Source organism: Balaenoptera musculus, chromosome 2, assembly GCF_009873245.2.
Source record: "Balaenoptera musculus isolate JJ_BM4_2016_0621 chromosome 2, mBalMus1.pri.v3, whole genome shotgun sequence".
In the NCBI taxonomy this organism is placed as follows: domain Eukaryota; kingdom Metazoa; phylum Chordata; class Mammalia; order Artiodactyla; family Balaenopteridae; genus Balaenoptera; species Balaenoptera musculus.
In genome coordinates this window covers 66,808,979-66,826,590 of record NC_045786.1, presented here as the reverse complement: position 1 = coordinate 66,826,590, position 17,612 = coordinate 66,808,979, and the positions used below count along the sequence as shown (strand labels likewise).

General features: G+C 41.0%; 1 protein-coding gene across 4 annotated transcripts in view; it reads left to right on the top strand.

Annotated features, from left to right (window-relative positions):
• The first annotated feature begins 739 nt into the window (after positions 1-739).
• Positions 740-17,612, top strand: part of MAP2K5 (mitogen-activated protein kinase kinase 5) — a 266,747-nt gene continuing 249,874 nt past the window's right edge. For all 4 annotated transcript variants that reach the window (XM_036843580.1, XM_036843578.1, XM_036843577.1 and 1 more), the window contains exons 1-2: positions 740-1,480; positions 7,603-7,651. In XM_036843580.1, the coding sequence (XP_036699475.1) occupies positions 1,346-1,480; positions 7,603-7,651 (184 nt within the window). In that variant the 5' untranslated portion in view covers positions 740-1,345. The remainder of the gene's footprint in view (positions 1,481-7,602; positions 7,652-17,612) is intronic.

The following is a 17,612-nucleotide window of genomic DNA, read 5'->3' as shown; positions in this document are numbered from 1 at the left end:
TTTTTCAAAGGTTTAATAAGAAAAGATGATGCCACTACTGCAACTGTACCCAGGCAGTTAAACTCTTCACTGAGTTTCTTTACTGTTGCTTTTGAATAGTGCGCTGTTTGCTATTTTAAGGTAACCATGGGGGTAAAGGACCTTACTGAAAAATCCACACTCGCTTTGCTCATTTGGGAGAAAGATGATCCTCCGGATCTGTGACTTGGAAAAATGAAAAAAAGACAACCTTGCTCTTGATCATTTGATGCACAAACCTCCACGAATATTTAGGTACAGGGCCTGATAAAGTAGGAATAAAAGAGAGGGGCAGTTCTATTTTTCTAGTCTTCTGAACAGGGAAACAGTACGCATTTTAAGCCATCAATCGGCTTTTGGCGGACCCCTGCTCTAGTTCAGTTTCCTCCTTCTTTTGTTAAATGTTTTCACCTCGCTGAGTTTAATGAGGGTCGGGAAAAGAAAGGGCTGTCACCCGGTCGCCATGTGTGGTCACTTCGCGACAGGGGAGGTGGGGGTCTCACGACTGAATAGTCCAGTCGGTCCTCTCACTCCGTCCCCGACGCCAAGCCCTTGCTCTTCGGGTCCTGCCCGCCGGCGAGCGGGGGCGGGGCCGGCCAGGAGCTGCCCTCTTCCAACATGGCGCCGCGGGAGGCGGGTCCCCTCGCCGGCTCCCGGGGTTCCGGCGCCGCGCGTTTTGGTTCCGGAGTAACAGTGCCCTCGCCGCCGTCTTCCCCCTCCTACCGCCGCCTTCCCCCTCCTGCCGCTGCCGCCGCCGGGACGCGCGGCCTCGGGTTGCCGGGGCTGAGTCGCGCGCGCCGTGCACTCTGGCTCGGGGTGGGGCAGAGGACTCGCCCCCGACCCTCCCGCGGAGAGCCCTCTCGGCTTTCTTGTGGTCCGGCGGCCCTGGGGCTCCTTCCTAACAGCCCCGGACTGAGTCCCCTCAAGTCGGGGACCCTCCGCTCCTTTAAGGAGGAGTGGACACCTGCCGCCGTATCTCTCTAAACCGGCGTCTTCTCTGTGCTGTCCCCTCACACCCACACAGACGGCAGAGAACTGCAAGATGCCGTTTGCTCTGTTTTCCAACTCCAGAACCTTCTGAACTCCGCTAGTTCCTACTGGCTCCTGCCCCTTGGCCCCGTCCACGCTCACAGGGAGACATCCCTCAACCCCATACAGCCTGGGCCTGGCTCCGAGCCTGCGGGCTGCTTCCGGACCACCTCCTCTCTTCACTCCCCCTCCCCCTCTGTCCTCTGACCCTCAGTCCCCTTGTCGCCTCTTCGAGCCCCCGCCTAACCAGGAGCCAGGGGGTTCCCCCCTACCAGGATGTGAGCCCCTTTAACCTGTAATGCTGTGGCTGGCCCTTGGCCCCTTCCATGCCATGGAGAACCAGGTGCTGGTGATTCGCATCAAGATTCCAAATAGTGGAGCCGTGGACTGGACAGTGCACTCTGGGCCGCAGCTTCTCTTCAGGGATGTGCTGGTGAGTGCTAATCTCAGTGTCCCTAGCGAGGGGGGCGCAGGGATTTGTAGGGCAGTCAGCACCTTGATCACCACATCTTACCCTGGTGGCCTGAGCTAGTGGCCATTGCTGGCCTCGTATGGGGGCAGTTTTATTTCTTCCACCACAAGCATTGATTAATTGTATAGACTGAAATCTGACAAGTGTGCAGGTCCCTGGGGAAGTAGAGATGAATCAGATTGGACCCCTGCCCTCAAGGAACTCACAGCCTGGACTGGGACACACACACAGAAGCAACCAACTGGGATACAAAAAGCTGAATCTAGAAGAGAGTTTTTCTCAAGGATTTTTTGGAATGTCCCTGGCCAGATTCCAGCCTGTCTTTCTACTGAGTTCTCTAAACTTGGTAACTAGTGGGAAAGGGAAACAAGGCAACTCTAACCAATCATGTTTCAGCAAGCCTAAGACGTCATAAGTTTTAAGATATTATTTTTATGTACCGCTAAGAAAGAAAAAAAATGGCGACCTGTTAAACGGTGACATGCCACACATGTACAAAACCCAATTTCAGAGATGTTAAAATAGAGGGGAAAATGTGCATCTTAGAGTCAATGACGTAGTCTTACTTTCATAATAAATATTCAAAATATATTTCAAATAAAATCATGGAATGTTAGAGCAGAGGATAACCTTGGAGGTGGCCTGTTGAGCCCTCTGATCTTTTTTGCAGATAGTTACCGAGGAGCAGTGAGGTGAAATGGCTTTTCCAAAGCCATGTTGCTTGTGAGTGGGAGAGTCAGTGCCAGAACTCAGATTTCCTTACTTTACTTGGTATTTATTTCCACATGCTGTAGTACTACTTCTCAGCTTTTAGTATTCATGTGAGATAGAGTACATCGTGCCCATTTTATATTTTGAATAAGTGCGCTATCAAAGGCAGAGCTGACATACCAAGGAGCATGTTGCAAGCACCAGATCTATAGTGGAACTTACCTGCAGGATAAGATGGGGCTGGGTGGAGGTTTGGGGGAAGAGGAAGATCTGGGATGTGGTTTTTGATTGTCATAGGTTACTCAATCAAAATTTGATCTGTGTACCTTCATTTTGACTTCTGGATGTTACTGACCACCTAAAGCATACAGATCTTCAGTTGTCTGTGCAAGGAGTGCAGAGGCTGGAGTAAACCAGCAGCCTCTGATCTTGTACACATATGCCATCCTTCTCTTTGCATCCAGAGTTCTCCACACGCTCACATGCACATGGATCTCCCTTCATGGTAAGGCCCAAACTCCTTGGCGTGGTCCTCTGGGCCCATATATATATATATATTTTAAATAAATTTATTTATTTATTTATTTTTGGCTGAGTTGGATCTTTGTTGCTGCACGTGGGCTTTCTCTAGTTGCTGCGAGTAGGGGCTACACTTCGTTGTGATGCGCGGGCTTCTCATTGTGGTGGCTTCTCTTGTGGCGGAGCACGGGGTCTAGGTGTGCAAGCTTCAGTAGTTGTGGCTCGCGGGCTCTAGAGCGCAGGCTCAGCTCAGTAGTTGTGGTGCACAGGCTTAGTTGCTCCGTGGCATGTGGGATCTTCCCGGACCAGGGCTCGAACCCGTGTCCCCTGCATTGGCAGACGGATTCTTAACCAGTGCACCACCAGGGAAGCCCCTCTGGGCCCATCTTGCTTGGCTTGTACCTGCCTGGCACCAGCTTCATCTCTCATTACACCCCCACGAGCATCCTGTCTTCCAGATATATAGAATTAACCGTGAGTTCTCCCAGGTGCCCAGGCTTGCTTCACTGGGCCTCTTTCTTCAGCTCACCAACTCCCACCTGTCCTTCAAAGCCCAGCTTCACTTTTCCTCTGCATTGGTCTTGGTCACATGCCCCTCCTCTGTGTTTCCACAACTTTGTTTTGGCAAAGTATATGGGTTTTGTGCTAATTTTGTCTGTCTCCTCCACGAGATGGTAAACTTCTGGAGGAGACGGACACCTCTGTTTCCTCTCTGTTTCTGATGCTTCATAGGACCCTGAAATATTTGTTTAATGAGGGAGCTTCAAAGAGGATGCACACCGTTATGGTTTTGTGGACAGCACACTAGGTTTTGAATCAAGAAATTCGTGTTTAATTGTAAACTATCCCACTAACTAGGCACGTCACTCTACCTCTCCGAGCCTCAGTTTCTTTATTTGTAAATTAGGGATAATGATACCTGCCTCAAAGACTTGTAAAGATTAAGTGAGATTGTGTCTCTGATGAGAAAGACAAGAGCTTTCTTTCACTTTACTCATTTGAGACAACAGAAGGTATTATTTTAAGTAGAATGGTACAGTGTTAAAAACACAAACTGGAGCCAGGCTGACTGCGTTTACATTGTCAGCCTTACCAGACTCACTTGGGCAAGTGTCTTCTGTATCTCAGTTTCTTCATCTGTAAAAAGGCAAAAATAGGGTTGGAATAAAAGTAGTGCCTACCTCACAGAGTTCTGAGGACTAGTGGAGTTGGTATGTGTAAAGTACTTACAACAATCTGGAGCATAGTAAGTGCTCTCTAAGTGTTGTTGTTATTGCAGCAGAAGGGATAGGGCCTGGGCATCTCTCAGTTGTACGTTGGCTCAAGGATGACTGGCCTAAAAATAAACTTTGCACAAACGGTCCCACCATTGAGAGCTCAGAGTGCCGTGTGCCACGTGCTTGCTCAGGTACGCCCAGGTGGAGCGTGTTATGTTGGGAAGGCCTCATGAAGGGCTCGTGACAATGGGTGCTGTATATCAAGTTCTTGGAACTGCAAGCTCAAATCCTGGAGGACTCCTTAGATCTCTTTTCCAGGTTTACCTTATCTCTTCATTGAGAAATAGGCAAAAAACCAACAGTCACGTCAGCATCTTTGGCTTGGAACCTTAAAATTTAAAGCCAGATGAAACCTGGAATGTTCCCTTTCATCTGATATCTCTCCTCACTTCAGTTTTCAAATGAGGAAGCATGAACCCCAAATGGGGAAAATGCTAAAGCCACACAGCTGGTTTGTGGCAGAGCCAGACACGGAAGCCGGAAGCAATTTGTAGTCACTGAGTCAACTGGAGCTGAGGGTGTTTTGGACTCACAGTCAGTAGTTGAGGGCTCCATTCACAGCTCCATCAAATGGCTGGGACTCCGTGGGCAAGTCACTGGGCCTCTCTGGGGCCTTTGTGCTTCGTCTGAATAGTTAGGGACTGGTGCATTGTGAAGTAGGCCCAGCTGGTCCTCATAGGCAGAGGCATGTGGGTTATCTGTTTTTCAGCTTTCTGTGTTTCTCCTCTTCCTTGGCAATCCACTCCCCAGTTTGGGGAAAATTGTGCAGGAGATCTGAATGTTCCCCCTTTCCTCTTGCTGTTTGAATGCTCTCTCCCAAGTTCCAGCCCAGATTTCCCCTCATCTGTGAAGTTTCTTCTATCTTAACTGAGACTGTGATTTTTCCTGCCTTCTGAGTTAGCACCTACCGTTTGCTAATTTATGTCTTTTGTTTGGCTCTTTTATCATACTATAAGTGCTCTGATTTGTTAGTCTTTTAGGTTTGTCTCTATCTTTGTGACAGATTATAATCTTCCTAAAGTCAAGGAGCAAGTTTTATTCTTCTGTAGCCTACAGTTTTGTAATCTTTATCCTCCTGGCATGTTATAGATGCTCATTTATATTTTTGGTTTGCTATTTGTTTGACTGATTTATTGAAAGGAAGGAGAAGAAAAGGATCAAGAAATGATCACCAACAAGATAGGTGAACTTATGTGCTCTTTTGAAACTTTCTTTAGGTTGAGTAAAATGTTGAGAATAAGACAGGGTCATTTTGAAATAAGTCACTTAAAATACAACTGGAAAATACACATAAAATTAAATGTGCCTGCTTAGAAAAGACCAGGAGATAGTGATTTTTACCTCTTTGTCATTATTATAGCCCCACTTTATTTGCTTTAACAGAACAAGATGGTCAGTTGTGTTCACGTGATTCTCATGATTCTCTCAAGCAGGTTTGCTTTTTCTTTCTCTTCCCCCCCCCCCCCCGCATTAGTTGTAAAGTTTGTGTGGCTCCTTGTTTATGTTGATGGGCAAAGGAGGCCATTGCTTCTCAGCAGGGTTTTCAGATGGTTGTTAGAAGTTTGCTGTTTGATAGGTTCTGCTATTCATAAGTAGGAAGGATCTTGAATTAGTTTGCTAATACTGTAGGGTTCACATCTCAAGATTGGTTGTCTGGAAGTAAGCAGTGATAACCTAGACTTGGAGGGTTGGGGCAGTGGAGGGTCCCCCCCCCCCCGACCCTTTTTAAACCAATACTGGCTAGTCCTCAGTAAATGCTGTGGAAGGATGAAGTAAGTGAACCAAAGACCATCCTCCACTGATTGTCAGGTGCTGAAATTTAGGGTTTCGTTATGAGGTAAGATTTGTAATGTTCCAGTCATCAGTGACTTGTTTTATTTATTTAACAGACACTAATACTTGCACTTACCATGTGTTAGACACTCTTGTAAGCACTTTATAAATATTAACTCACTAGTCCTACAAGATAGGTACAGTTATGATCTCATTTTTACACAGAAGGAAACGGAGGCACAGAGGAGTTCAGTCACTCAGTGACTGAACGGCAGAGCCAAGGTCCAACCCTAGCAGTTTGGCTCCTGTCCACACTCTCAGGCTTTACACTGGCTGCTTGTGTACTCTATACTCGCTCAACCGTTTTCATTTAGCTGTCAATAAATACTTTTTACCTACAAGTATGTAGAAAGGATTTTTTTCAACACTAAAATCTTTTACAAATACTTCAACAGAAAGTTGTTTCATTTGCTAAGACTAGAGTAAGAAGAAAAAAATAATCTCTTTTGGCTCTAGTGAGTGAGGGCTGCCTAAGATAGTTCCCTTTGATCAATTTTATATGCACAGATTTATTTAAAACACACACACACACACACACACACACACACACACACACACACAGTAGAAACAAGGCTATTATGCAAATTGCCACTGCAGCAAAAGCTTCTAAAGAACTGCCTTTAGAAGGAAGTTGCAGCCGCCACCCTGCTAAGTGCCCTGCTTGGAAGGGCTGTGGGCTCCCTGCTGAGAAATACTGCAAGTGGCTTTGTCAGCTGGCTGCCTGGTGCTGTTTGTGGCACAGCCCAGGAGGGACGTTGTGGCAGAGCTCCCGGAGAACAATGAGGTTTGCAGACCGTTTGGGTTGGACTGGACATAATGGAGGGTCACTTTTCCCATAACTATTTCTTGAAGGTGTTCTGTACCTCTTTAAATAAGCAGTCTCTGTAGACTATTTTTTAAGTGTTTTCAACTTTATAGATTCATTTAAACATTGATATCAGGTTATATACACTTTTTCTTTTGTAGGCTAGATTAACTTTATTTTGGTGTCATTAAATATGTTTTTTAGTTGCTCAAGAGTAAAGGTTGATAAGAATTGTTTGTGTTAAATGTATTGTAGTATTGTAGATTTACATCATCATCATGGAAACTTGTTTTTTGAACTCTTCCCAGTATGAATGCAAGGAAAGGTGTTGGTAGTCATATATCCAGAGCTATATTTGTTGAAGGTCTACAGTGTGTTAGGCCAGTTCATGTTCATGTTTATTACATTATTTAATACCTTTTACATTACCTCTGTAAGCATTACTAGACCCACATTGGAGGATAATCAAATTGAGGCTCAGAGAGGTTGAGTAATTTGTTGCTAGTCACACAGCTTGTTTAGTGCAGAGCTGAGCTTCAAACCCAGGCCAGTCTTGACTCCCCAAACCTCTTTTTCTACTAACAGTACATTCCTTCTATAGCCTCCCATAGAAGAAACTTATTTTTTTTTTTATAAACGCACAACAGTGTAATTGTCTATGCTGTTGAATCGAGAGTAAAAAATTATGTTATTAGTACAGAGTGGAAAGGATTTTTTAAATGATCCCCTCCCCCAGTATAGAGATTTTAGCTCCAGAATAGAGATTTAAACTCTGCACTTAGATTGCTGGGCTAAGTGTGATTATGAGCTAATGTTTTTATAGTTTATGCCAACATTTCAAAAATCTTTTCCAGGTTCTCCTGTTTCCTCTAGGATTTGCCACATGTTAGCAATAAAGAAGATGGCTAATTGTGTTCCTTTATTCTTTCTTTGTTTAGGATGTGATAGGCCAGGTTCTGCCTGAAGCAACAACCACAGCATTTGAATGTAAGTCTGGTTTGTATACTTTCTTGACTGTTTCTTTCTGCCGTAATTTTTCAAAGGGTTTATGGGTTGCGTTACTTTAGAAACTGACAAAAACAGATTATTTATGATCATCATATGGTACATTTAAATATTTATAAATTAATGCAAGTTTAATGATGATACTGAACCAAGTAATATTTTCTTATTTAATCATATCCTGGGTGTGCATATTTCTGTACTATAGCTTTAATTACCAACATGACCTTTATCTGCTCTTGCTCCTCACTGTGATAATATTGTGGGACAAAATGAAACGTGTAAACTACCTGTAGGCCAGTGATTATTGATTAAAAGATTTTAATCCTTTGCTGCTTTAAAACAGCAACAGAGTAGAACATTTAAGTGAACGTTGCATGGAGTAATTCTGTTTTATTGGGGCTTGGCACGGCTGTTAGATGATGGTAGCAACGCTTCAGGTCTTGAGTCCTTCCCACCCCCCCAAAACAATTGGCTTGGGGACTGGGGTGGGGGCAGGGTGTACTAGAAAAGTGGTTTTGACATAAGCCAGAGGGAGGTCACGGGCTGAGTAATGTTGAGATGAGAGTTTAGTCAGCACAGGGGCTCTGGTGTTAAGAAGGATAAAGTAAGGATCTGTAACTGTGGTCCCATCTTTTCTCAAAGATGTGGTCTGCTTTTCCATGTACAAAGATGTACATTTTCTCCACATGATTTTTTCCTTTTTGTTCTTGTTTTTTAAGGAGATGGTTAACTACAGAGAGTACAATTGTCCTCTCTTTTATTTATGTTCTCTTGGGGGACAATTTGGCAATACTTACCAAAATATAAAATGTTCAAAACCTTTGACTCAGCAGATCCACTTTTAGGAAGCTGTCCAACAGAAATACCTACACATGTGTTGAATGCCCTTCAAACAAAGTGTTCCTTGTGGAATTTTTTTTTTTTTTTTTTTTTTAATTTTGTCTGCGCCGCACAGCTTGCGGGATTGCAGTTCCCCGACCAGGGATTGAACCCGGGCCATGGCAGTGAAAGCGCCGAATCCTAACCACTAGGCCACCAGGGAACCCCCTGGAGTTATTATTATTATTATTATTATTATTATTATTATTATTATTATTATTTTTAAAATTTATTTATTTTTGACTGCGTGGGGTCTTAGTTGAGGCACGCAGGATCTTCACTGCGGCATGCGGGATCTTTTGTTGCAGCGCGTGGGCTTTTCATTGTGGCATGTGGGTTTTCTCTAGTTGTGGTGCGTGGGCTTCAGAGCACGTGAGTTCTGTAGTTTGCGGCACGCGGGCTCTTTAGTTGAGGAGGGTGGGCTCAGTAGTTGTGGCTTAGTTGCCCTGTGGCATGTGGGATCTTAGTTCCCTGACCAGGGATTGAACCTGCGTCCCCTGCATTGGAAGGCGGATTCTTTACCACTGGACCAAGAGGGAAGTCCCTGGAATTATTTTTAATAGCAAAAAATTTAGAGGTAAGCTAAATGCCTAGAATAATGGATTAATAAATTATTTATCCATAGTCTGAAGCATTAAGCAGTGGCTAAAAAGAATGAGAATTTTAAGCATTGACATAGAAGTATATTCATGATATACTGTTGAATAAATAAAATATGTATGGTATGATCTCATTTTGTAAAATATTTAATCCCTCCTCCTCCTCCCAACTTCATGTATATATTGAGAGATGAAGGTCTGAAGAGGTGCCCACTGCAGTGCTTTCCAGTGGTTTCCCCTGGAAAGTAGACTTGGGGTTGGAGTGGGGGAAGAGTTGGCCGAATGAGCACAATTTTTTACTTTATATCTTTCTCTATTGAATGTTTTTCAACAATCATTTCATGGTTTTAAAAGCTACTTGAGAACTCTTAAAATAATTCGTATTGTATTAACCACACTGGACTCCATATACTACTGAAAAATAGTATGTATATCTGAAATACATATTAGTGTTGCAAGCTCTTCAGACTCCTTGGAGTAACTCCTTGGGGGTGCCAGGGATTTCACAGACAGTCTGGTAGTTAACATTTGGGGTACTTACTGTTGCCAGATGCTTGTTAAGAGCATTCTGTGGTTTATCTCATTTAATTTAACCTTCACAAGATCCCCATGAAGTACTTTGAAGGACAGTTATTAGCTCTGTTCTAGTTGAGGAAAGGACATCTCCTGTAGGCAACTTGTTCAAGTCTCACAGCTAGTAAGTGGTAAAGTGGAACTTCTCATGTGTGTATTCTCAACCACTGTTGAGACTTGTTCTGAGAGTTGTCAGAATTCTTGATATTGTATGTTCTGATTGTTTTTAAATGTGGCAAAAAAGAAACTTACCTTGTTCTTTCTACTTCTTGCTTTCTGGGTCCCTCCAAGTGGCTCGATGTACCTGTGCCTTACTGGCTTTCAGAGTTAGGGTTCATAGTGGTAATGCTGATTATTTTAGCTATCATTTATTGATGGCCTGCTCTGTGCTAGGCAGTGTACTAGATGGTTTACCTGGATTGTTGCTAATCTTTGCAACAACTCTGTGAGGTAGGAAAATTATATTTGTGAGGAAATTGAAACTCAGAGACATGAAAAGATTGTTGAAAGTGATCAGCTAGGAAGTGGTGGAACCCATATTCAAATGCAGTTCTGTTTGACTATAAAACTTGCACTCTTTATAACCAAGTGTGTTGAAAGCCTGTGAAGGGTGTTAAGTATGGTTTATGGGTGTGATGGAACAACTCTTGAATAAATAAAACTTTGATCAAAGAAATACTTATGGTAATATATTTAACACGAAAAGTACACTTAACACTAACAGAAAAAATGTTTAAATTTCTAGGTTTAACTTCTTAGAGATCACTTTCCTTCTTTTCCCCCAACAAGGGCAGAAGCTCTATACCCATCTGCATCTGGATCAGTTTTAGGTGAAAAGAATAAGAAGAAAAATACACAGAGACAAAATAATGATAGTTCTTTGTTTTTTTGTGCTTAGATTATTGTGTACTTTCCATTATAGAATTAAAATCCTAGGCTGGCTTTTTTTGTGATTGTTCTAGGGCGACCTTATTTTCTGTACCAAGGATCTTCGCTAATAAATGAAATCTATGTATAAGAAATAGTTGGAAAGATGTAGTTTATAAGCTAATTTGTTGAAATTTTTGAGCTCTTTCAGTTGTTTATGGTATGATGGAACAACTCCTGAATAAATAAAACTTTAAGATATTTATAGTAATATATTTAATACTGCAAAGTATACCCAACACTAACTTATACAAAAGAGGTGTTATATTTAGTGATATGAATTAAGCAACGAGAGAAAGGACAGTGTCAAATTTACCTGTTTTACATAGAGTAAAAGAGTTGAGTAAGTGGAAGAGAGGGGAAAGGTTAGGTTCTTTTACTGATAATTCAGTTCTAAGAAATGCCATCTCTTCGGTGAAGCCTCCGATCCCCGCAGGTGTGGTTAATCTCTCTGGGCACTATACTAGAGCACATAACCTATTGGGCCTCCCTTCCGGTTGGTTGTGTGCCAGATATTGAATGACTTGGTGACAGAAACCATGTTTTATTTCACTCTTGCTTTCTTCTTAGTACAGTTGGCCCTTTGTATCTTTGGATTCCACACCTGCCCAATTCGTGGATGCGGAACCTGTGGATACAGAGGGCAAACTGTACAATGCCATTTTATATAAGGGACTTGATCATCCACAGATTTTGGTATCCTCTGGGTCGGGGGGAGTGGTCCTGGAACCAATACCCTGTGGATATTGAGGGACGAGTGTACTTTGTGCCTTGTAGGAATACCCTTGTTGAATAAGATGGAATGTTATATATGTCCATATTCAAAAGAGAACTGTAAAATGCATGTAACCTAAAGCTTAGTAAGTAATTTGCTTTTTTTCGATTATTTTTGCAGTTGCGCAGGCGTGGGATGTAATTGGTTGGTGGTGGACAATTCAGGCTCCAAATTCAAATTCCCACACTTGACTGGGCCCTATGTCCCAAGGGGGCAGAGGGTCTATAGTGGTTATATTCTTTCTGATTTCTATCCCAGGGATGGTGTTTCCAAGTGGATTTAGGAGTGAATGAGGGGAGGTAGTCCCATGTGTGCCAAACTTACCTCTTGGACTGATGGCCCTAAACCTCGTTTTTTTTTTTAACCACTTTTAGGTCCTTTCTCCCTTAACAATAAGAGCACAAATGAAAGTACTACCTTTCAATAAATAGTGTCTGATTTTTTTTTCTTTAATTAAGAAGGTATAGATGATCTTTAAAAAAAATTCAAGCAGTATCGAAATAAAGCAACAAGTAAAAGTCCCCATCTCCCCAATTCCCTAGTTAACAGTTTCTTCTGTATCCTTCCAGAAATCTTCTCATATATAATATATACTGGATTGCAACTAGTTTCCCCTGCCCCCACTTAGTAGTATGTGTTGGGCCTCTTTCTAACATCAGTGTGTACAAGTCAACTTCATTCTTTTAGATAATTACATTATACTTAATTTTATGGGTATGACTTAATTTAACCTGTTGATGGACCAGTTTTAAATTTAAGATGTTACCAGTTTTTTAGTAGTATTAGAAAAAATGCTGCAGTCAACAGCATTGTCTCTTATGGCTTTCCACTTTGTAGAAATGTATTTGTAGGATAAATTCCTAGGATTTGGAACTACTGAAACAAAGAGTACCCGTATTTTACGTTTTGATAGATATTTCCATGTTGTTCTTTAGAAGGTGGAGCCAATTTGCACTCCCACCAGCAATTTTTGAGAATGCCCATTTCTCTCTACCCTCACCAGCTCTTGAGTCCAATAAACTTTTTAGTTGATGTCAATTTGATATGTGAAAAAGATTATTGTATTATTGTTTTATTTTTATTTTGTATTTCTTCAATTATAAATGAGCTTGAGCATCTTTTCATTTATATTTTGGTCATTTGTATTTAATTTCTGTGAACTATTTATCACCTTTGCCCATTTTTCTATTAGGTTATTTGTCTTTTTCTGATTGATTTAAGAGCTTTCCAATATTAAGAAAATTCCCCTTTGTCTTAGATGTTATAAATATTTTTGTTTAGTTTATTGCTTTCCTTTAAGCTTGTTTTGGTCCTTTTTTCCTCTTTTTTTCCATAGAGAAGTTTAAAGTTTTTACAAGAACCGATTTGTCATATTTTGTGACTTCTGGATTTATGCCATGCTTAGAAAGGTCTACATTCCAGGATGTTGAAAAAACATTAATTCAAATTCTTTTTTCTTCCTACTTTAATGGGGTTAAATATACACACACATTTATAAAAATGTATGCTTGTATGTGTTTTTGTGTGGATTTTTTTTTTTTTTGTAAAACAGCATGTGTTTTTATTGCAAAGGCAGAAGATTTTTTTTTTTTTTGGGTACCATCTTTCAGTTTATTTTGGTGAAAGGAGGAGTCAGGTGGTGATCCAGCTTTATTTTTCAAGCAGATAGACAGTTGATTCCATACTGGTTATTGAATAATTTGTCTTTTCCCAGATGTGAGAACACTTCTGAGATGAAGCTAAATTCCATAACCATAAAAAATCTTGAATGTTTGCATGTGTGGGCCCTACGTATGCTGTAGGAGCTTGACATTCATATAGGCCCAAAGATCCCTGCTGATTTTCACAATTTCATTAACAGATTAATGAGTACACCAACATGTGAGGTGATGGAAATCAACTGTGCCCACTAATGAGTTTCCTGTGCATATCTGTTACATGTGTACCTCTCCCTGGATTTTCTCTAGACAAGTTACTGCTGTAAAATTACTGTTGGGCTGGTGTTGCTGGAAAGTAAAATCTTACTGTTGATGTGAAAGATATGTTTTAAGTCTATGTAGACAAACACTGACTTATACCTATAAATACCATATGGGCCTACTTTTCCGTGATACTCTGACGTCACATATTCTGATCTGTAGCCCTCGTAAGGATCTTCACACTGGTCAAACCATGTGTCTGAGTTTTGGTTCAGAAAATGCGACTATAGGATAAATCTTTATTTTATTTGTTTTTCTTTAACCGTGACCATTTTATACTCACTTTTCATTGAATAGATTCCTTTTCAGTTTTATGAATTTCTGGAAAAATTCTGGGAAAAATGAAGTTTTATTTTCTTACAGTATAGCATATGTAAAAGATAACTGGTTGCTTATAAGAAAAACTGGGTAGGTTAATGAAAAATTGTAATTCACAATAGATGTACACTGAGTCTAAAAATTAACATGTAAGAGTTAATTGTGTATCCTTAGAATTTGAGAATATTTGAAGAGAGCTTTAATTTATTGAAATTTTGTTTTGAAATATCATCGATGCAAAAAGTCCTAATCTTTTTTAGTCTCGTGAGAGTAGTTATTATTATTAGTAGTAGGTATTTGTAGTCTTATGAGTTATTATTAGTAGTAGTAGGTGTTAGTAGTCTGGCTGTTTTACCTGAGAATTAAGAAGTTTAAGTCCTTTACCCAAGCACCAGGCTAGTTCCTTGAGGGCAGTAGATAATGCTGCTCATTTTTGAATTGCTAGAAACCCAGCATAGTACCTGGCACATAGTAGACTCTCAATTTGTGTTTCTGGAATGCATGGATGGTTGAAGGAATGAAGTAATAAGGACAAGCAAATATATCCAGCATGTGATGACTGCTCAAAACCTCAATTTGGTTTAGGTCACCATCATCTCTTACCTAGACTAGGACAGTGGTCCTGTAACTCGTCTCCTTGTTTCTGTTTTGCCTCCATATAGCCTCTTATCCACACAGCAGCCAAAGAGATCCTTTTAGAAGTTAAGTGAGATCACTACAGTCAAGACCCTCCAGTGGTTTCCTTCTCACTCAGGAGTGATAGCCAAGTCCTTAACATATCCTACAAGGCCCTGCCCTTCCTCATCTTCCCCCAACTCTGCCCCACCATTACTTCTCTGAACTCGTCTCTCTCCCCCATCTTATTCTCAATCTGTTGCAGCTACTCTGGCTTTCTTTCAGTCTCTCAAGCATGCCAGGTATTCTTCTGCCACAGGGCCTTAGCATGAGCTGTTCCCTCTGCCTGGAACATTCTTTCCCCAGATATCTGTATGATTCACTCCCTCATACCCTTCAGTCTCTCTCAAGTAGAGTGTAAACTCCATGAGGACAGGGGTTTTCCTTTTTCCACTGTTATTACCCCAGTGTCCAGAACATTGCTACATAGTGGGCACTTGAATATTTTTTGGAAAGAAAAAGGAAGCAAAGAAGTAAAGAAGGAATCAGGAGGTGGGAGGCATGGAGCTAAATTAAAATTCATGGATATGAAGATTTAGCCTTAGAAACTATGGCCTCTGGTCCTGACCAGATCTTAGATTCCACACCTGAGAAGTGTTCTAAATTTGACAGCTTTTCTGGTAATTTCCTATTGATGCCTTTTTAACCTCTACAGTTATGTTTTCATTTCTTTCCTCTTGCCTTAGAAAAATGCCTTTGCTGTAGTTCTAATTGACTCTTCTTACCTGGCACTGAAGTAATATGACAAATGACATATAAAGTACAGTATTGCCTTAACGTTCTGTTGCCCTTGGTAGAAGCTAAATTGTTTTTCTCGAAAGCCCACTTGAGCCCTGCCGCTGCACTGGGTGCCGTTTGGCTGAGCGCTCCCCAGAGTCTGATTTTTTTTGCTGTTTACTCAGTAGGCACTCTGCTTGCCATTCTGACCGCCCCTTACCTGAGGCTGCGTCTCCGCTCTCGGACCTTTATGTTCCTCCTCTTGGTTTCTCTTCTGGATTGCACGTTGCTTGAAATAAAATCGCTAACAACATATGGCCTGTTATGATTGTCTTTTCCCAAACTCTGCCATTTTGTATATTTGTGACACACTGCAGATTTTGTGAAGATTGCTTCATAATATTTGTTTACCATCTGCTGCACTCTATTTGGTATCTTGCTAGGATTTTTGCCTCCATTTTAAGTGACATTAACAAAATCCAGCCAGTACATAGACTTTCTGATTCTACTTTTGCTTCCCTAATGTGCTGGAAAATCATATTACTATGCTCCAGGCAACTGGAGAAGCCTGGAATTCTCATTGTGAACCAGTGTATCAGAGTGCTCCCCCTCCTCTGCCTTCTTGGTCATATCTAGTCATGCTTTTTTGGTCAGAGGGCAAAGAACCTCCATGTGTAAGACAAAAAGAGTTCAAATTATTTTTTTCTGCTTCTCTCTACTTCATGCCATGGCTTTCTAGTGTTCTTCAACATATTTATACCTTTGAAACTCTTTGTGCCATTTTAGTAAGTTTTTTATGATTTATGTTTCCAGTTAGTGTACTTTTTATAGCTAATCTGGTTTGATAGGCCCAGCCAGGGTCTTTGCTAGATGGGCTGGCTGTGTATATCCAACTTTTTATTCAGAAAAGTATTTTAAGTTATTGTCATACTAAATTGCTTGGTATGTATTTCTACTTTCTTACCCTTCACTAACTTCTCATTCCTCTCAATTCATTGTCTATTAAATTTTTTTTCCAGCTTTACTGAGATATAATTGACACATAACGTTGTATAAGTTTAGGGTGTATAGCGCATTGATTTGATCATTACATATTGCAAAATGATTACCACCATAGTGTTAGCTAACATATCCATCCTGATGCATAATTACCATTTCTTTTTTGTGGTGAGAACATTCAAGATCTATTAGCAACGTTCAAGTATGTAATACAGTATTATTAGCTATAATCACCATGCTGTACATTAGATCCCCAGACTTTGTTAATCTTGTAACTGGAAGTTTATACCCTTTGACAAATATCTCCCCATTTCCCCACCCTCCAGCCCCTGGTAACCCTGAGTTTGGGTTTTTTAGATTCCACATATAAGTGCTATCATACAGTATTTGTCTTTCTCTAACTTTTTTTCACTTAGCATAATGCCCTCAAGGTTCATCCGTGTTGTCACAAATGGAAGGATTCCATCTTTTTCATGGCTGAATAATATTCCTTGGTGTGTGTGTGTGGGTGTGTGTGTGTGCCTGGGTGAGTGTGTGTACACATCTTCTTTATCTATTCATCATTGATGGACACTTGAGTTGTTTACATATCTTGGCTATTGTGAATAATGATGCAATGAATATTGGAGTGTAGATATCTCTGTGAGATTCTGATTTCAATTCCTTTGGATATAGACTTAGAAGTACGATTGCTGGATCACATGGTAGTTGTAGTTTTAATTTTTTGAGGAATCACATACTGTTTTCCTTGGTGATTGTATCAGTTTACATTCCCACCTACTGCACACAAAGATTTTCATTTCTCCACATCCTCACCAACACTTTTTCTCTCTTGTCTTCTTGATGATAGCTATGTAACAGGTGTGAGGTGGTACCTCATTGTGGTTTTCATTTGCATTTTCCTGATGATTAGAGATGTGGAGCACCTTTTCTTGTACCTGTTGGCCATTTGTATGTCTTCCTTGGACTTCCTTGTGTTTAGAGAGATGTGTATTCTCATTTTAAATGTCAAGGCCAATGGTTTGCTCTTGGGTTGCCATGAGGGCATCTGATAGCTTGGATTTTGCCTCTGGGCCAGAATCATTAGTCTTCTCTTATGTGTAATTACTTTTCCAACTCAGTCTCCTTTCTGACAAGAACGAGGAGTCTTCATTAAAACTACTAATTACAGATATTAAAGAATGAAGCAGAGTCCTCTAAAGAGCAATCTGTAAAGGAGAGCAGTACCTACATAAAATGGAGGCTCTTATTAATCCATAAAACTATTAATCACTGTGTCATATAAACCTGATTTTATCCTCAGGCTTTATTAGAGTGCCTCTTTCAACTTACCTTGTCTCCTTATGGGACAGCTCCAGCACTTTAGGTTTGCATCAAAAGCTATTCTGGCCTTTTGTCCTCAGTTTTCTGTCCACTTAAAGCAAAGTGCCCTTTAGTGTTTCATAGCTGCTTTCTATGGAACTGCTACATAAGAGATTAGTCTGCTAACTGACTTCCCTCAC